Genomic DNA, 15926 nt, shown 5'->3' on the forward strand with positions numbered 1-15926 from the left:
ATGTGGATGTAAACTGTTGTCCCCACGGCTTGGTCTTAATATGGGGACAAGTGTGGTAAGTATTTGTGTAAGTGGGGGGGTGGGGGGAAAGCACCTTGGTGCTTATACTCAATTAGGGATTTACAGCCCACAAAATCTAAATGTATAATCCAATGAATCCAAGCACTCCTGGCCAGGATGGGGGTGGGGGAGGGTGGGGGAGGGTGGGGGAAGAACACCTGTCAGATTTCTCAGTTTGGAAAATCAGAGAAATGGGAAGCCCTATCAAAGTATCATGTTTTCTCCCATCTGAAACAGTTAAAACCTGATAATAGTATTTCTGCAGGATACTCACTTAAGACTAAGAGGTCCATGGTTAAGTCAGATTTTTCATTCCAATTTCAACTCTAAATCACGAGGGGCTGCTATCTTAATAATTAAAATTATCCAATTTGTACCGTAGTCAGAATTGGTAGGTATATCAGACTCTTATTTCCTCTCACAATCAAAAAGAGTCAACATCCTATTCCCTACTCTGGGAGTCACTTAAGTATTATTTGAGGGATCAAATAATTTCATATTCTGCTTCATTAAATACTAAACGCACTGCCAGGATCAACATCCGCTGTCAGTGAAGTGAATCAATGGATATGCAGTTTGTCCATCCCCAGAAATGTACAAGTAACATCTTGATTTACAAGTGGAATTTGATCTTATAACTTGTGGTTTACATGACGAACACTGGGAAAAGGCAAGCCACCTATTAGCCCCGCAAATGAAATGTCAGGCTGCATCAAGGCTAATACCCCAAGTTAGAGATCCCTCCAATAACATTTGATCCCAGGGAAATCAATGCTGCCTTTAAATCTTTCTGGTCGACAGTCAACAAATCCAAATACTTTTCTGATGACGCCAAAATGAACCTGTTTATTAACAATTTTACAACTTTGGTCATTGATCCTAACCAGGTTAAGGAACTGGATGCCATTGTATGAGATTACAGTCTTACAGAGCTCCAGGCTATGACAAATTTCCAATGGAGTTTTATAAAAGGTTTAATAATAAACTAGCCCCATTATTATTATTAGTGTTTAATGAAGCACTGGAGTGAGGAGTTTACCAACGACATTAACCCAAGCATCAGAGGCGCCTGCAAGCTCACTCCAAGACACAAGAGCAACTTGTCCGTGAACTACTCTTTGCAGACGATGCTGCTTTAGTTGCCCATTCAGAGCCAGCTCTTTAGCGCTTGACGTCCTGTTTTTGCGAAAACTGCCAAAATGTTTGGCCTGGAAGTCAGCCTGATGAAAACTGAGGTCCTCCATCAGCCAGCTCCCCACCATGACTACCAGACCCCCACCCCCCCACATCTCCATCGGGCACACAAAACTCAAAACGGTCAACCAGTTTACCTATCTCGGCTGCACCATTTCATTGGATGCAAGGATCGACAACGAGATAGACAACAGACTCGCCAAGGCAAATAGCGCCTTTGGAAGACTACACAAAAGAGTCTGGAAAAACAACCAACTGAAAAACCTCACAAAGATTAGCGTATACAGAGCCGTTGTCATACCCACACTCCTGTTCGGCTCCAAATCATGGGTCCTCTACCGGCATCACCTACGGCTCCTAGAACACCTCCGGCTCCTAGAACACCTCCACCAGCGTTGTCTCCGTTCCATCCTCAACATTCATTGGAGCGACTTCATCCCTAACATCGAAGTACTCGAGCTGGCAGAGGCCAACAGCATCGAATCCACGCTGCTGAAGATCCAACTGCGCTGGGTAGGTCACGTCTCCAGAATGGAGGAACATCGCCTTCCCAAGATCGTGTTATATGGCAAGCTCTCCACTGGCCACCGTGACAGAGGTGCACCAAAGAAGAGGTACAAGGACTGCCTAAAGAAATCTCTTGGTGCCTGCACATTGACCACCGCCAGTAAGCTGATATTGCCTCAAACCATGCATCTTGGCGCCTCACAGTTCGGCGGGCAGCAACCTCCTTTGAAGAAGACCGCAGAGCCTACCTCACTGACAAAAGACAAAGGAAGAAAAACCCAACACCCAACCCACCAATTTTCCCTTGCAACCGCTGCAACCGTGTCTGCCTGTCCCGCATCGGACTTGTCAGCCACAAACGAGCCTGCAGCTGACGTGGACATTACCCCTCCATAAATCTTCGTCCGCGAAGCCAAGCCAAAGAACCCAAGCATCAATAATTTTCCACCTGAAGAAAGACAAAGATCCCATGTCATGTGGCTCCTGTAGACCGTTCGTTGGTTCAGGTGCCTTGCCATTTGGCATAGGCAATAATGTCTCTCCATCCATCACGGTCTCTGACCCTCCAAATTATAGTTGTTGCCTCCCCTATTTATCTCTACTTGATGCTGATGTCAAAATGTTAGCCAAGATCATAGCATCTCAACAAGGTGTGTTGCCAAAGATCATATCTGAAGCGCACGGTTTCATAAAGCAGTGTCACTTATCGTTTAACATTTGTACTCTCTTCAGCATCATTTACTTTAACATTCAAAGACTCCAGAAGTTGTAATTTTGCTAGATGCTGAACAAGCCTTTGATAGGGTAGAGTGGAAGTATCTTTTTGCAGTGCAGGTTAATCCTCTATTATCCAGCACTCTGTGGTCCAGTAACTCTCTTGGTCCGCACCTTTTGAATCTGCTGCCATCAGTACAAACTCCTTACAGACAGCGTGGGACTCAAACCCCGGTCCCGATCACTGGCACTGTTAAGGTTGAATCTGCCCCACTCAGGACTGGAGTTTAAGTACTGTGTTGTCTATAAGGAGTTTGTTCTAATTGCGGCAGATTCAACCTTGACAGCACCAGTGATCAGGACCGGGGTTCAGGTCCTGCACTGTCTGTAAGGAGTTTGTACTAGCGTCCCAATCATTGGGGCTGTGAAGGTGTTATGCTAACCTTGCCACCCCACAGTATTATTTCCTGTTTTAAGCTTTGTTCCACCTTTGATATGTTTACATGGAGGGGTTCCATTAGGGGTCAATTTCTGTTTTACGCCATTTTCTGTGATCCAGCAATGGCCAGGTCCTGACATCACCAGATTAAAGAGGTTCAACCTATATTAAAGAAATTTGGATTTGGTAATTTTATCTCCTGGATTCGCCTTCTATACACTACACAACAGGCATCACTTCACACAAAGAATACTCACTATTTTGTGTTGGAACATGTGACACGAAAAGGGTGTCCCCTTTCTCTTCTCATTTTGCCATTGCAATTGAACCATTAACCCTACCCTATCTTTAAAGGCATTGTCTGAAATGGACTTTCATTTTGAAGAGAGTTTCTTTCAAAGAAAGTTTCATTGTATGCTGATGTCTAGTTACTATTTATAACAGATCCACAGAGAAGTACTCCCTCCATTCTATCCATTCTGAAGGAGTTCTGCTCATTTTCAGGTTATAAATTGAATCTTAAAACAGTGAATGTTTTCCTGTGCACAGATCAGTTCTGCAACTTAACCAATCAGACCTGCCTTTTTAGTTTAGTCGATCAGGTTTCAAGTTCCTGGGTGTAAACATCACATGCACATTCTCCAATATCCTAATAAAAAAAATTTACTTCTCTTATCAACCAGGTGCAATCAGATTTTCAGAGATGGAGCAATTTGCTTCCATTTTTAATGAGTAGAATAAATGTAGCCAAAATGAACATATTACTCGATGAAGGACTCAAGCCCGAAACATTATTTATGTATTTTTACCTTTGCTACATAAAGAACACTGCTTGACCAGACAAAATGGGAAAGTGCTAATTATGAAGGGACGAGGCAGGAAATGGCGAGAGTAAATTGGAAATAGGTGTTCAAGGGTGAAAGCACAGAAGTCATGAAGGTCGTTTAGAGACCACTTGTGCTGGGTTAAGGATAGGTTTGTCCCACTGCGACAAGGAAAAAATGGTAGGAAAAGGGAAACATGACTGAAGAAACAGGTGAGGCGATTAGTCGATGAAGAAGGAAGTACATGTCAGAAGCAGGAAAAAGGGCTCATGAGAAATATATGGTAGTCAGAAAGGACTTAGAAGAGCTTGAAGGGGGCATGAGAACCCCAAGGTGTTATGAAGAACAGAGGGATGACAAAAATGAAGGTGGGGCCACTAAAGGATAAAGGAGGCAACATATGCCTGGAGGCAGAGGAGATTGAGGAGGTCCTACATGAATGCCTTGCTTTATTATTCACAAAAGGACCTTGATCACGGTGAGGTCAAAATTGAACAGGCCTTTGTGCTTCATTTGTTCAAAAAATACTAATTTATTTCACGAAAAACAATTTTCTATTCTTTTGATCCCTTTTCTCTCCCATTCTTTAAAGGAAAGGTTATCTATTGTGAAAGGAATTAGTTGATTTTGCGTCAGTATTAATTTTGGTAGTTTATAGTGGAGATTAAGGAAGAGGAAATGTTGGATCTTCTTAAAAACATTCAGTTTGATAAGTCCCTAAATCCAGACGCAATTTACCCCAGGCTGCTGTGGGAAGTGAGAAGAGATATCTGGGGCAGTAGCAATGATCTTTGAATCGTCTTTGACTGCAGGGGAGGTGCCGGAGGATTGGAGAATGGAAAATGTTTAAAAAAGGTAATAGTGAGAATCCTGTGAATTATAGACTGACGAATCTTGTGATGTGATACACTTTATAGTCATTGTGTTGGTATACCAGCCAATTAAACATAATTAACAGAGTTAAACACATACAATTTTTAAAAATCCAATAAACCATGTACAATTAAAACCACATTATTGTTAAATAAATTGTTTAAAAAAATGACTGATTTGAAAATATAACTGCAGCACTGCTCAACGCCATGAATTGGAATTTAACATCATCTCGGCTTCATGAAAAAAAGCTCTTTTTAAGTCTGGTAGTTCTCGAGCGAAGGCTCCTCTAACACCTGCCCAATGGTAGGAGAGTAAATAGTTCATGGTTAGGATGTGTTATATCTTTAATGATATTCCTTGCCCTGTCCAAACATCGTCCCCTATAGATAGATTAGATGGTAAACAATTGCATTCCAACAATCAGTTGGGCAGTTTTCACCTGGTGTGCCTTCCACTGTTGTGCAGAACAATTCCCGCACCACGCTGAAATACTATAAGTCAGCATGCTCTCAATAGAACATCTGTAGAAATCCAATAGTATTCTAGGGCAGAAATGTAACTTCCTCATCCATCTCAAACTATAAACACTTTGTTGTGCCCTTTTGATCAACATTGATTAATTCAAAGACCATCAGAGATATGGACCGGTAAGAATTTGAATCTCTGTAATCACCCCACCACTGCTCCATTGATGTAAATCGGGACGTGCATGTGCCTTCCGCCCATCTAAAATCCACAATGATCTTTTGTTTTCTGGATATTAAGTAACAAATTGTTCTCAGCACACCACAAGGCCAGGTGCTGAACCTCACCCCTATCGGCTGTTTCATCGTCCCCTGTGATCAGGCCTACCACCATGGTGTCATCTGCAAACTTTATAATTAACGTAAAGATGGAACGCAACCCTGCGACATTCTGGTATTCATGGTGATACTGGAGGTGATACATAGGAAGTAGGAAGAGGAGTAGGCCAAAATGGCCCATCGAGCCTGCTCCGCCATTCAATTCGATCATGGCTGATCTAATTTATGACCTAACTTCACCTACCTGCCTTCTCCCCATATCCCCTAATTCCTCTATCATGTAGATACTGGGGTCTATAAGTAAGGAAATCCTGAATCCAATTACAAAGGGTTAAGCTGATACCATACAAACAAATTTTGGTTATCAGCTTTGATGGTACAACAGTGTTGAAAGCCAAACTATCATCAATAAATAGTAATTTTACATAAGAGTTCAGTCTATCCAGGTGAGTCAAAGTACAGCGTAGCATTGTTGAAATGCCATCTTCTGTTAACCATTTAGCATGATAGGGGAATTGATGTTGATCCATAGTGCAGACAAACAAGAGTTCAAGTGAGATAAAACCAACCTCTCAAAACACTTAGCGATGATGGGTGTGAGTGCAACTGGATGGTCATCATTCAGACTCATGGCGGCAGAGCACGTTGGCACAGGCACGATTATGTTTTAAAACTTGTTGCGACAACAGCCTTGGCCAAGGACAAATTAAAAATAGCCGTAAAAACCTCAGCCAAGTGAACGAATATGGAGAAATATCGGGGTACAAGATCAACGCAAATAAAAGTGAAGCGATGCCAATGAATTATGCGGATTTCACAAAGTTTAAGAAAGAATCACCATTTAGATGGCAAACACGAGCAATCCGATACCTAGGTATTAGATTAGATAATAATCTAGGCCATCTATACAAATTAAATTATCAGCCATTAATGAAGAAATTACAAGACGACTTAGAACATTGGAAAGACTTACCACTAACACTGATAGGAAGGGTAAATTGCATTAAAATAAATCTCTTCCCAAGGATACAATACCTATTTCAATTGTTACCAATTCACCTAACAGAGAAATTCTTATGCAAAGGGGGGGAAAACAGAGGAGAGCGCTAGATAAATTAACAGAATGGTACAAACAAGGGGGCTTACAGCTACCAAACTTTATTATTATAGAGCAGCACAATTAAAAGATACCTATCAGATTTTTATCAAACAAGGGAAAAACCAGATTAGAGCTAGATAAAATAGGGGAGAAGGTACCTGAACATATACTATATAAGTGGGAAGAAAAGCTGGTGCAACATAGGAATTCACCAGTACTGCACCATCTGCTCAACATTTGGAAGAAGATTCACATAGAAAGTAAAAAAACAAATTATAAACTACCAAAATTAATACTGACGCAAAATCAACTAATTCCTTTCACAATAGATAACCTTTCCTTTAAAGAATGGGAGAGAAAAGGGATCAGAAGAATAGAAAATTGTTTTTCGTGAAATAAATTAGTATTTTTTTGAACAAATGAAGGACAAATATGGTATAACTCACGGTACAATGTTTGCATACCACCAACTGAAAACCTACTTGAAGGACAAATTGGGAAGCAGACTGAGGTTACCAGAAGGAAGCAATTTGGAATATGTGATTACAGACACAATGATAATTAAAAGATTTATAACAAATATGTACATCAAACTGCAAGAGAAAGAGAACGAGGAAACAAGCTGTAAACCCAAACAAAAATGGGAACAATATCTAAACATAAAGATAAAGAATGAAACATGGGAAAAGCTATGCTCCGGAACTATGAGAAATACAATAAACACGAGGTTACGCATGATACAATATAATTGGTTACACAGGCTATACACCATGCCCCAAAAGTTAAATAAATGGGACCCAACAGTATCAGAGGGATGTTTTCGTTGTAAGAAGGAAACGGGAACAACAGTACATGCAATTTGGGCATGTGAGAAAGTGGAAAAGTTTTGGGAAGATCTAAATCAGGTATTAAATAAAATCACAAAAAGCAACATCCCAAAAAAGCCAGAGATCTTTCTTCTAAGTAATACAAGAAGTAAAGAACTTGGACTTGATTTGGATGGAGCACAAAAAAGATTTATTATGATAGCCTTAGCTGTAGCAAAAAAATGTATTATGTCAACCTGGAAATTAGAAGATAGCCTGAGAATTGGAAAAAAATAACATATAATTTAAGAAATAACATCACAGTATTCGAACAAATTTGGGAACCGTACATGGAACACAACAGAGAAGTCTTACTGAAGACCTCCACCGCCTAAAATGACAGAAGGAGAAGAAGACAAAATTAATTGACCCAGTGTGTAAAAGTAGAAGACACAAATTTCTTGTTTATTTTAATTGTGTGATGACATTGTTTAATGGGTTTAATGTATCATATTGGTTGAACGTTGAGTGGGTGGGGAGGGGGAGTGAAGGAGGGAGGGAAGGGAGGGGGTAAAGGGAGAAAATGACACTGTATATTCAAGAGGGAAATGTTTGTGTGTATTTTAGTTAGTATGGTTCATAGTGTGAAAAATTTATAAAAATTTTTAAAAATAACGGGTGAGTGATTCGATAACAATCTAGCTTTATATTCTGTTTTTCTAACTCTCCCTTGGATATGGGCTGACAACAGGAACAGGTCAATTCTTGAGTATGTTTTATGTCAACTCGAATAATATGAGTATTCCTTCTCCTTTGGGTGTTTTCTCCTCCATATATCCAAAAGTTGCATTTCTGGCATTGATTTAACCATAAATTATCTACTTTATTATTTTTGTTTGTCTTTTGTCCAGTTTTATCCATCTTTGAATCCAAATTAAGGTTAAAGTCCCCTCCTATCAATATACTCCCCTGTGTATCTACAATCTTCAAAAAGATATCTTCCATAAACTTTTGATCCTCTTCATTAGGTGCATATATATTGAGCAAATTCCAAAGTTCTGAATATATCTGACACTTTATCATTTTACATACCTCCCTGCTGGATCTATTATTTCCTCTTCTATTTTGATTGGTACATTTTTATTGGTTAATATAGCTACACCTCTAGCTTTTGAGTTATATGTTGCTGCCGTTACGTGCCCTACCCAGTCTCTCCTTAATTTCTTATGTTCCACTTCAGTTAGATGTGTTTCCTGCACAAATGATATATCAATTTTTTTCTTTTTTCAATAAGTTTAATAGCCTCTTCCTTTTGATTTGGTTATGTATTCCGTTAATATTTATAGTCATATAGTTCAACATGGCCATTTCATACTTTGTTTACATCTCATTTCCGCTTCCTCACCACCACCTTTCCCCTTTTCCCCATTTCCATTTCTCAGTTTTCTTTTTTTAAACGCACTGTATAACAACACTTCTAAAACATAAAATATTTCAACCATTCCCACATCTAAAATTCCCTTATCCCCCAAGTGTTCCCCCCCTCCATCCCTCTCTAAGTTGCCCCCTTGTCCCTTGCTGGGCAACCACAACTCCCCTCTCCATTCGGACTGCGAACCCGTTCGCAAGTGTCAACTGATTTCGCAGTGACTGTTATTCTCCCCCACCCAACCCCCTCCAGAAGACTTTTATCTTCACATTACAACAAAGCTCCCCCTCATTTCTTCTCTTTTTCTTTTTGTTTTATTTATTTATTATTAATTTTTTAACCCCTCCTCTTTTTATCTCCCCCATTCTCCCTTATTTCCCTCATTTAGTTCTTACTTATACATTATTTTTACTTCTTTATATGTAGTTTGTCGTCGTTCTTTGTTCTTATTCATCTCTCTTTCCGTCTTGCAGGCGTTCTGCAAATTTTCGTGCTTTCTCCGGATCCAAGAACAGTCTGTTTTGCTGCACCGGGATAACCTATTTTAAGCACCGCTGGATATCTTAACATAAATTTATAGCCTTTCTTCCAGAGGATCAATTTTGCTGCGTTAAACTCCTTCCTCTTCTTCAGGAGCTCAAAATTATGTCTGGGTAGAAAAATTTTTTTTGACCTTTGTATTCCGGTGGTTTTTTGTCTTCTCTCATTTTATTCCTTGCCTTCTCCAGTATATTTTCTCTTGTCGTGTATCTCAGAAATTTTACTAAAACAAATCTTGGTTTTCATTGTGACTGTGGTTTCAGGGCTAATGTTCTGTGTGCCCTTTCTATTTCCATTCCTTCCTGCATTTCTGGCATTCCCAGGACTTTTGGGATCCATTCTTTTATAAATTCTTTCATATCTTTGCCTTCTTCATCTTCCTTAATTAAGGCCCACTATCTTTATATTGTTTAACCTACTATAGTTTTCCATTATATCCATCTTCTGAGCTAACAACTCCTGTGTTTCTTTAACTTTTTTGTCACTTTCTTCCAATTTTCTTTTTAAGTCGTTCACTTCCATTACACTTTCTTCCACATTTTCTAATTTTTTCCCTACATCTGTTATAACCAGCTCTATTCTACTCACTTTTTCTTCTGTACTTTTCACTAAATTCTAGTGTCAGCCATTCTTTTAATGCTTTCATTTGTTTTTGAAAAGTTTTTTTATCTATGTACTGTCCATTCATTTTACCTCCTATTCCTCTGTGCAGAACTTGGTGCTCTCCTTCTTCTTCTTCTGTGTCTGCTCTTGGGTTTGTGTCTTCTATTTCTCTTCCTTGTATCTGTGTCTCCTCTGATTTTCTTGTTGAGCTGTTTGTCTCAGTTTGTTGGGATTTTTTGTTTCCATGGTGTTTTGATGTTGGTCCTCTTCTTCTGGGTTGGTTATCTGTTGTGTCTCTCGTTTCCTTTTTTCATTCTCACCCCTCCCATTCCAGTTGTTTTCTTTATCTTCCAGCTGGGAGCCCTACTGTCGGGTCTCTCTCAGCTGTTCGTGCTGTGGAGTTTTACTCCACAGCTGGTCCCCCCTCCCGTTGGTGCTGTCCTTGTCACGCGCAGTTGCGCACCCATGTTTGGCTCTGTGAGCCATTTTTGCAGTTCTGCGGTTAGTGGGTCGCGACCCTGTGGGGTCTCCACTAACCTTGGGGAGTGGACTCCTCTTTCCACGGCGGGTCCCTGCTTTTTCGTACAGGCAAGGCCTTCACTTTTCTCTTCCGGCATCTTTCTTTCTTCTTTTCTTCCCGTTCTTTTTGGCTTTTCTTTCTTACGTGCCATTTTCTTCACACTTTTATTTTTTATTTGTTGTGATTTGTGTGTCTGGGGCTTTGCTTTTTCTTCACTTTTTTCCTTATTTTCTGGAGAGGGCTGGTATTCTCCTACTGGCCACTACTCCATCACATGACTCCATCGTCCGGGTGTGTATCTGAGGGTGTATGTGAACATTTGTGTATGTGTGTGTTGGTTTTTCTGTTTAAAGAATGAAAATAGCACGATGTATATCTGTATAATGTGTATGAAGCTATTTCTGATGCTCAATAAATACATTTTGAAAAAGTTTAAATAAGAATTTAAACTTGCAAATGTTCTCCAAAGCAACACACAACCCCTTGGGAACAAACATTCAGCCAATGGAAATCTACGATCGTACCCCGCTCATAGCAGCTGTTTGAATAAGGTTGTGTTTGAATAAAATGGTGGTGCCCAGGATGAAGAGATGACCAATGGGGCGATTATCCCAAAGTGTTTCCCTATCCTTTCCTGATAAGATTCTGGAAGTTAATAACTGTTCTCCTTTTGGGCTTTTCTAAAAACAATCAACTGTAAAATAGAACTATAAAATCTAACTTGAAAACCACTTTATTTTTTTTTAAACTCAAGAATACAGATCATCTTAGGAATTATCAGTTTTTAGTATCAACTTTGCTAGTTTTTTTTTAAACTAATGGTAATTTAAATTAAAAAATTCCAGTATTACATCACGTACCAAAAGTTAATCCCATCGATTGATTGATAAAATGGAAGATATTTTTGGAATTTTTAAACTCCTTTGCCACCCTGATCAAAATCTTAAATCAAATTACAATCTTTTGGTCCAAAAAGGAATTTTAAAATAAACATCTATAAGAAATGACATGCAATGACTGCTTTTAGCCTTCAGATTTTATTCAATTAGGAGAGAGATAATTGTAATCCAAAGCCTACTTGATGCCAAATTCTAATGTCAGCACAGCTTTCTAACAAAATATCATTATTCATGAACTGGTGCATTTTATGGCTCAAAGGTTAATCCAGCAAGGGCAAATTCCAGGAGCAAATGTACAAGCAACAGATCATGAACACATTGATCAAATATTCAACACATTGTAATATATAAATTTTACTTTCCTGCAGGTGAAGCAAAGACAACAATAACTGAACACAAACAATCACTCTTGTTCCACTTTCCATGAGACCAAACATTGCCAGTGGAATTCTGTCATGGTTTGAGATAGCAAATCAACTAAAGGTGGTGGCAAATGATGGGCCATAAGAAAACAACAAAAAAGAGGAAATACCAAAGATTGGGAAAATTCACTAACCTCTAACTGAAGAGCATCAATTTTTTCATCCTGACATGTGTCACCCTCACATTCATACTGTACAATCTTTCCATCTGTTTTACTGGCGACCAAGCGATGAACATAGTTATCTAGAAAAGAATCGAATTTGGAATATTTTTGAAAAGCACTCTAAAAATCTAAATACACCACATCTACTAATTCTCTATTATCTATTCTATTACACACATCCCGAAAGAACTCTAAAGGATTAATCAAATACAATTTCCCCACATTGACATTGCTTCATTATATTATTTTCTAAATGCCTTCATATTACATTCCTTATTGTAGATTCCACCATTTTTCCAACTACTGTTGCCAGGTTTATGTGTCTCTTGTTTCTTTTTAAATTCTGGGGGCACATTTATTAATCTTCCAGAAATGACTGAATTTTGGAAGCGGACAACCAGACTATCCACTGTCTACATCGCCATATTTCTTTTTAAAAACTCAAGAATGCAGATCATCAAGACTTAGGAATTATCAATTTTCAGCATCAACTTTGCTAGTCTTTTTTTTTTTACTAATGGTAACTTCAATTAACAGGTTCCAGCATTACATCACTTACCAAAAGTTATTCCCATCAGTTGATCGATAAAATGGAAAGATATTTTTGGAATTTTTAAACTTCTTTGCTACCCTGATCAGAATCTTAATCAAGTTACAGCTAAACTGCTACAATTCAATTAAAGAGGCCAGCTTATCCAATACTGTTTGCTTGTGAATGGATAGTTACCTCCTGCATAGTCCCAGACTCTGTGATTGGTGAGCTGCATGGCATATGTATGCTGTGTTTCTTCAAAATGCTTATATGCATGACGACTGACGTATCGACCACATCCAATGTGTCCACATATTAAACAGATCCACAGATTCTATAGAGGAAAATATGGAATAAAAGAATTTTAATTGAAAATATAGTAAGCTCGGATACTTTGATTCTTTCCATACATTTTTGCATTTAATATTATCATCCCACATAACTAAATCCATTATAATGTACATCTCATTAAATATGTTGTGAGTAGAAAATGCCAATAATTTACTATGTTAAATGGTTAATCTTTTATATACTGTCACAAACAAAATTTTTAAAATATTCTGAATTTGTTTGGTATTGGACCTGAAAAAGTGAGAAATGCTCAACAAGTCAAGGAGCATCTTCAGAGACTAACAGATTTATCACCCTAGTTGGTTAACTTCATCATAACTTTTCATCTGAAGCATTAACTAGATTTTTCTCTCTGTTGTTGCTTCAATATTTTCCATTTTTAGTTCAGATTAGTAGCATTAGTTTCTCATGTGTTTTATTTGTTAATATTTCAATTGAACATTTTTTTGCTATTTACTAGATCTCCTTTCTTAATTGTTCCAAGCCTTATTTATTTGCTCTTCTTCACATGGAATCTGCTTGCCTCAATTTATTTTTTGTTCTTTCACCTGTTCGTCTTTTGGGATCATTTTATATTCCTTTTAATCACGCCACTATTTATCTGACACATTTTCACTCAAACACAAACAAGCTAATGCAGAAATTAATGTCAGGTAAAACTGGGAATCCAAGATGTTGAATAATACACGGACATGCAGGGAGATTTGAGGAACCAATCTAGAATAGAAATTCCGAAAATCTTCACCAGATCAGACAGAAATCAACAAATCAACAAGCACACAACAAATAACATTTCTTCTGTCACTTTCAAACAACTGAAATAAAAGATTCAACCACTTTGATAAACCAATGAATCCTGATATGCAAGGGTGAACATGGATATAAATAAAGTGTCATTTTGTTCCAAAGACTGAAAAACACACCAACCAAAATTTACTCAGCAGTCAGAAGCAACTAAAAATTAACTCGACGTGGATTCTTTCTCTTATTAGGTGCCAATAAATTAAGAACCATTGATTTTTTTTTTCTTGCAGGTAAACTGCATCTAAAATGCTTTTTAAAACTGTATAATAATATTCCATGGATAATGCAACTTAGATTTTTTTTAAGTTACAGTATTAAATCTTTTTTTAAAGAAAATGAATAGATCAAGAACTCGGGAGCAAAGCGACTTTAATCCCCCACTGTAATGATTTTGTTCATAGTCAAAAAAAATTGAAACAAATGCATGTTCTCCAAGAGCAATACACCTGGAAAAAATAAGCTGAGATGCGTGCTCCTTCAATTTGAAACATGGGCTTGAATCTATTCCAACCAAATGATTACAAAAGACAAAACAATATAATATTCAGGATAGACGTTTGTTTTCCCAACCAGCTACAAGTGTGAATATTTTCGACAATGCAACAAGGTTGTTGAGGACGCACAATGACCATAAATAGTTCACCTCGATTCAACTTAAATGAATGATAAGAGTCCAAAGAGTAACAAATGTGATGTATGCAAATTTTTATCCTAGCGCCATAGGGATTTTTTAAAAATTAGAATAAAACGTTGCTGAGGCAGAATTTTCCTTCATATCTACTGTGCTTGAAGAGACTAGGATGCTAAAGCTGGAAACTTATCGACTCCATTGCCCAGACAACATTTCATGTTTTTCTCTCAGCAATAAATTTACATACCTCCTGAACTCCACATTCAAAGCATTTATTTTCTTCAACTGGCTCTGGAGTCTGACAGTACCTGCAAACTGGACACCTAGCATAAAATAAGTTATTGGGTAAATGTCAACCTGTGCTTGACATTTTACATGGAATAAATAAACATTTTCTTAAAAATTGCTGATATAATTTGCATTTCTGCAACTTTATAAGTGCACTGGAGCCCAAAGGACAAGTTTAGACTTTTTTTAATTCAAATATTCACATGAAGACAAATAACCAAATGATAATAAATAGAAAGCACCTCTACTTCTTCAGGAGTTTGCAGAGGTTCAGTATGGCATTGGAAACCGCTACAGAACTGTGGTGGAAAGCATGTTGACCGGCTACATCATAACCTGATTTGGGAGCACCAAAAGCCCTGCAAAAAGTAGTGGATGCAGGCCCATCATCGCGGATATAGCTCTCCCCACCATCGAGAAAATTAGCCGCAACCATCAAGGATCCACACCAACCAGGACATGCTTTGTTCTCACTGCTGCCATCAGAAGAGGTGTAGGGCCCACAAGCCTCATACCAGGAACAGCTGCTACCCCTCCACCATCACACCCCTCAACCACAGACCCTTCAACCACAGACCCTTCAACCACAGACCCAATCAGGGACTCTTAATTTGCACATTATTACTGAATATTTTTTCTGTATTTTCAGTTTGTTTATATTTCTATCTTTTTTTATATGCATCTTTTGAGTACAGTTTACAATACCAACAAGTAGAAATTTTGCCTGGCCTGAAGGAAAAAGAATCTCAGGGTTGTACTCTGACAATAAATTTGAACTTCCGATAATGGCACAAATCAAAATATCAAGACAAGATTTTAAAAAATGTTATTTCAACCAACTATATATAACAGTGCAATGAGGCACTGCTGTCACAGATTCTCCTGTGCATCACAAAGGTCACATTTTGCACATTCCTCCTGTTTTAGAAGCTTTGCAAATGACAGTTAGATAAGGATGCACTTTAATACATAATCAAGACATCTTTAAGACACTAAAAAGTTAACATTAAATTGTCTAGCACAGAAATAAGAAGTTCCCAAGTCAAGACTCAAATTAATTCAGCAAACTAAAAGAATTAAGTTTGCCAAATCAGTTCATATTTAAGGCCAATATAATGCTTAATCATTCAATTTAACCCAAAATCCTCTTAGCATCTTTCAACATACAGCATTCTACAAGCTGCACCATAGTACCTACCCATTTGAATTAAGTTCTCATGGTACAAGTGTTTTCCTAGTATTTTGCTGTAAATGAATGATTATTCAGAAATTAATGGTGTAAATCCGTATCTCTGCAAATGTAGTTACTATTTTATATCACCTGATACAATCTCTCATCTGCTCATGTACAAGGAATGTACAAGAATATTTTTGAAAGCACTCTTATCTGAATTAAGATGCAAGTTAGAAAGCAAAAGTAG

At 38.0% G+C, this 15926-nt stretch overlaps 1 protein-coding gene and 1 long non-coding RNA gene across 4 annotated transcripts in view; one reads left to right on the plus strand and one right to left on the minus strand.

Annotated features, from left to right (window-relative positions):
- LOC138761382 (uncharacterized) overlaps window positions 1–15926 on the plus strand; it is a 52659-nt gene that overhangs the window by 30187 nt on the left and 6546 nt on the right. The gene's annotated exons all lie outside the window — the stretch shown is intronic.
- The window catches only part of brap (BRCA1 associated protein), a 62751-nt gene that overhangs the window by 17540 nt on the left and 29285 nt on the right, over window positions 1–15926 (minus strand). For all 3 annotated transcript variants that reach the window (XM_069933389.1, XM_069933387.1, XM_069933388.1), the window contains exons 7-9: window positions 14465–14540; window positions 12627–12765; window positions 11870–11979 (exon numbers count right to left, since the gene is read on the minus strand). In XM_069933389.1, coding sequence (XP_069789490.1) covers window positions 11870–11979; window positions 12627–12765; window positions 14465–14540 — 325 coding nt within the window. The remainder of the gene's footprint in view (window positions 1–11869; window positions 11980–12626; window positions 12766–14464; window positions 14541–15926) is intronic.

This window comes from Narcine bancroftii, chromosome 4, assembly GCF_036971445.1.
Source record: "Narcine bancroftii isolate sNarBan1 chromosome 4, sNarBan1.hap1, whole genome shotgun sequence".
Classification (NCBI taxonomy): Eukaryota; Metazoa; Chordata; class Chondrichthyes; order Torpediniformes; family Narcinidae; genus Narcine; species Narcine bancroftii.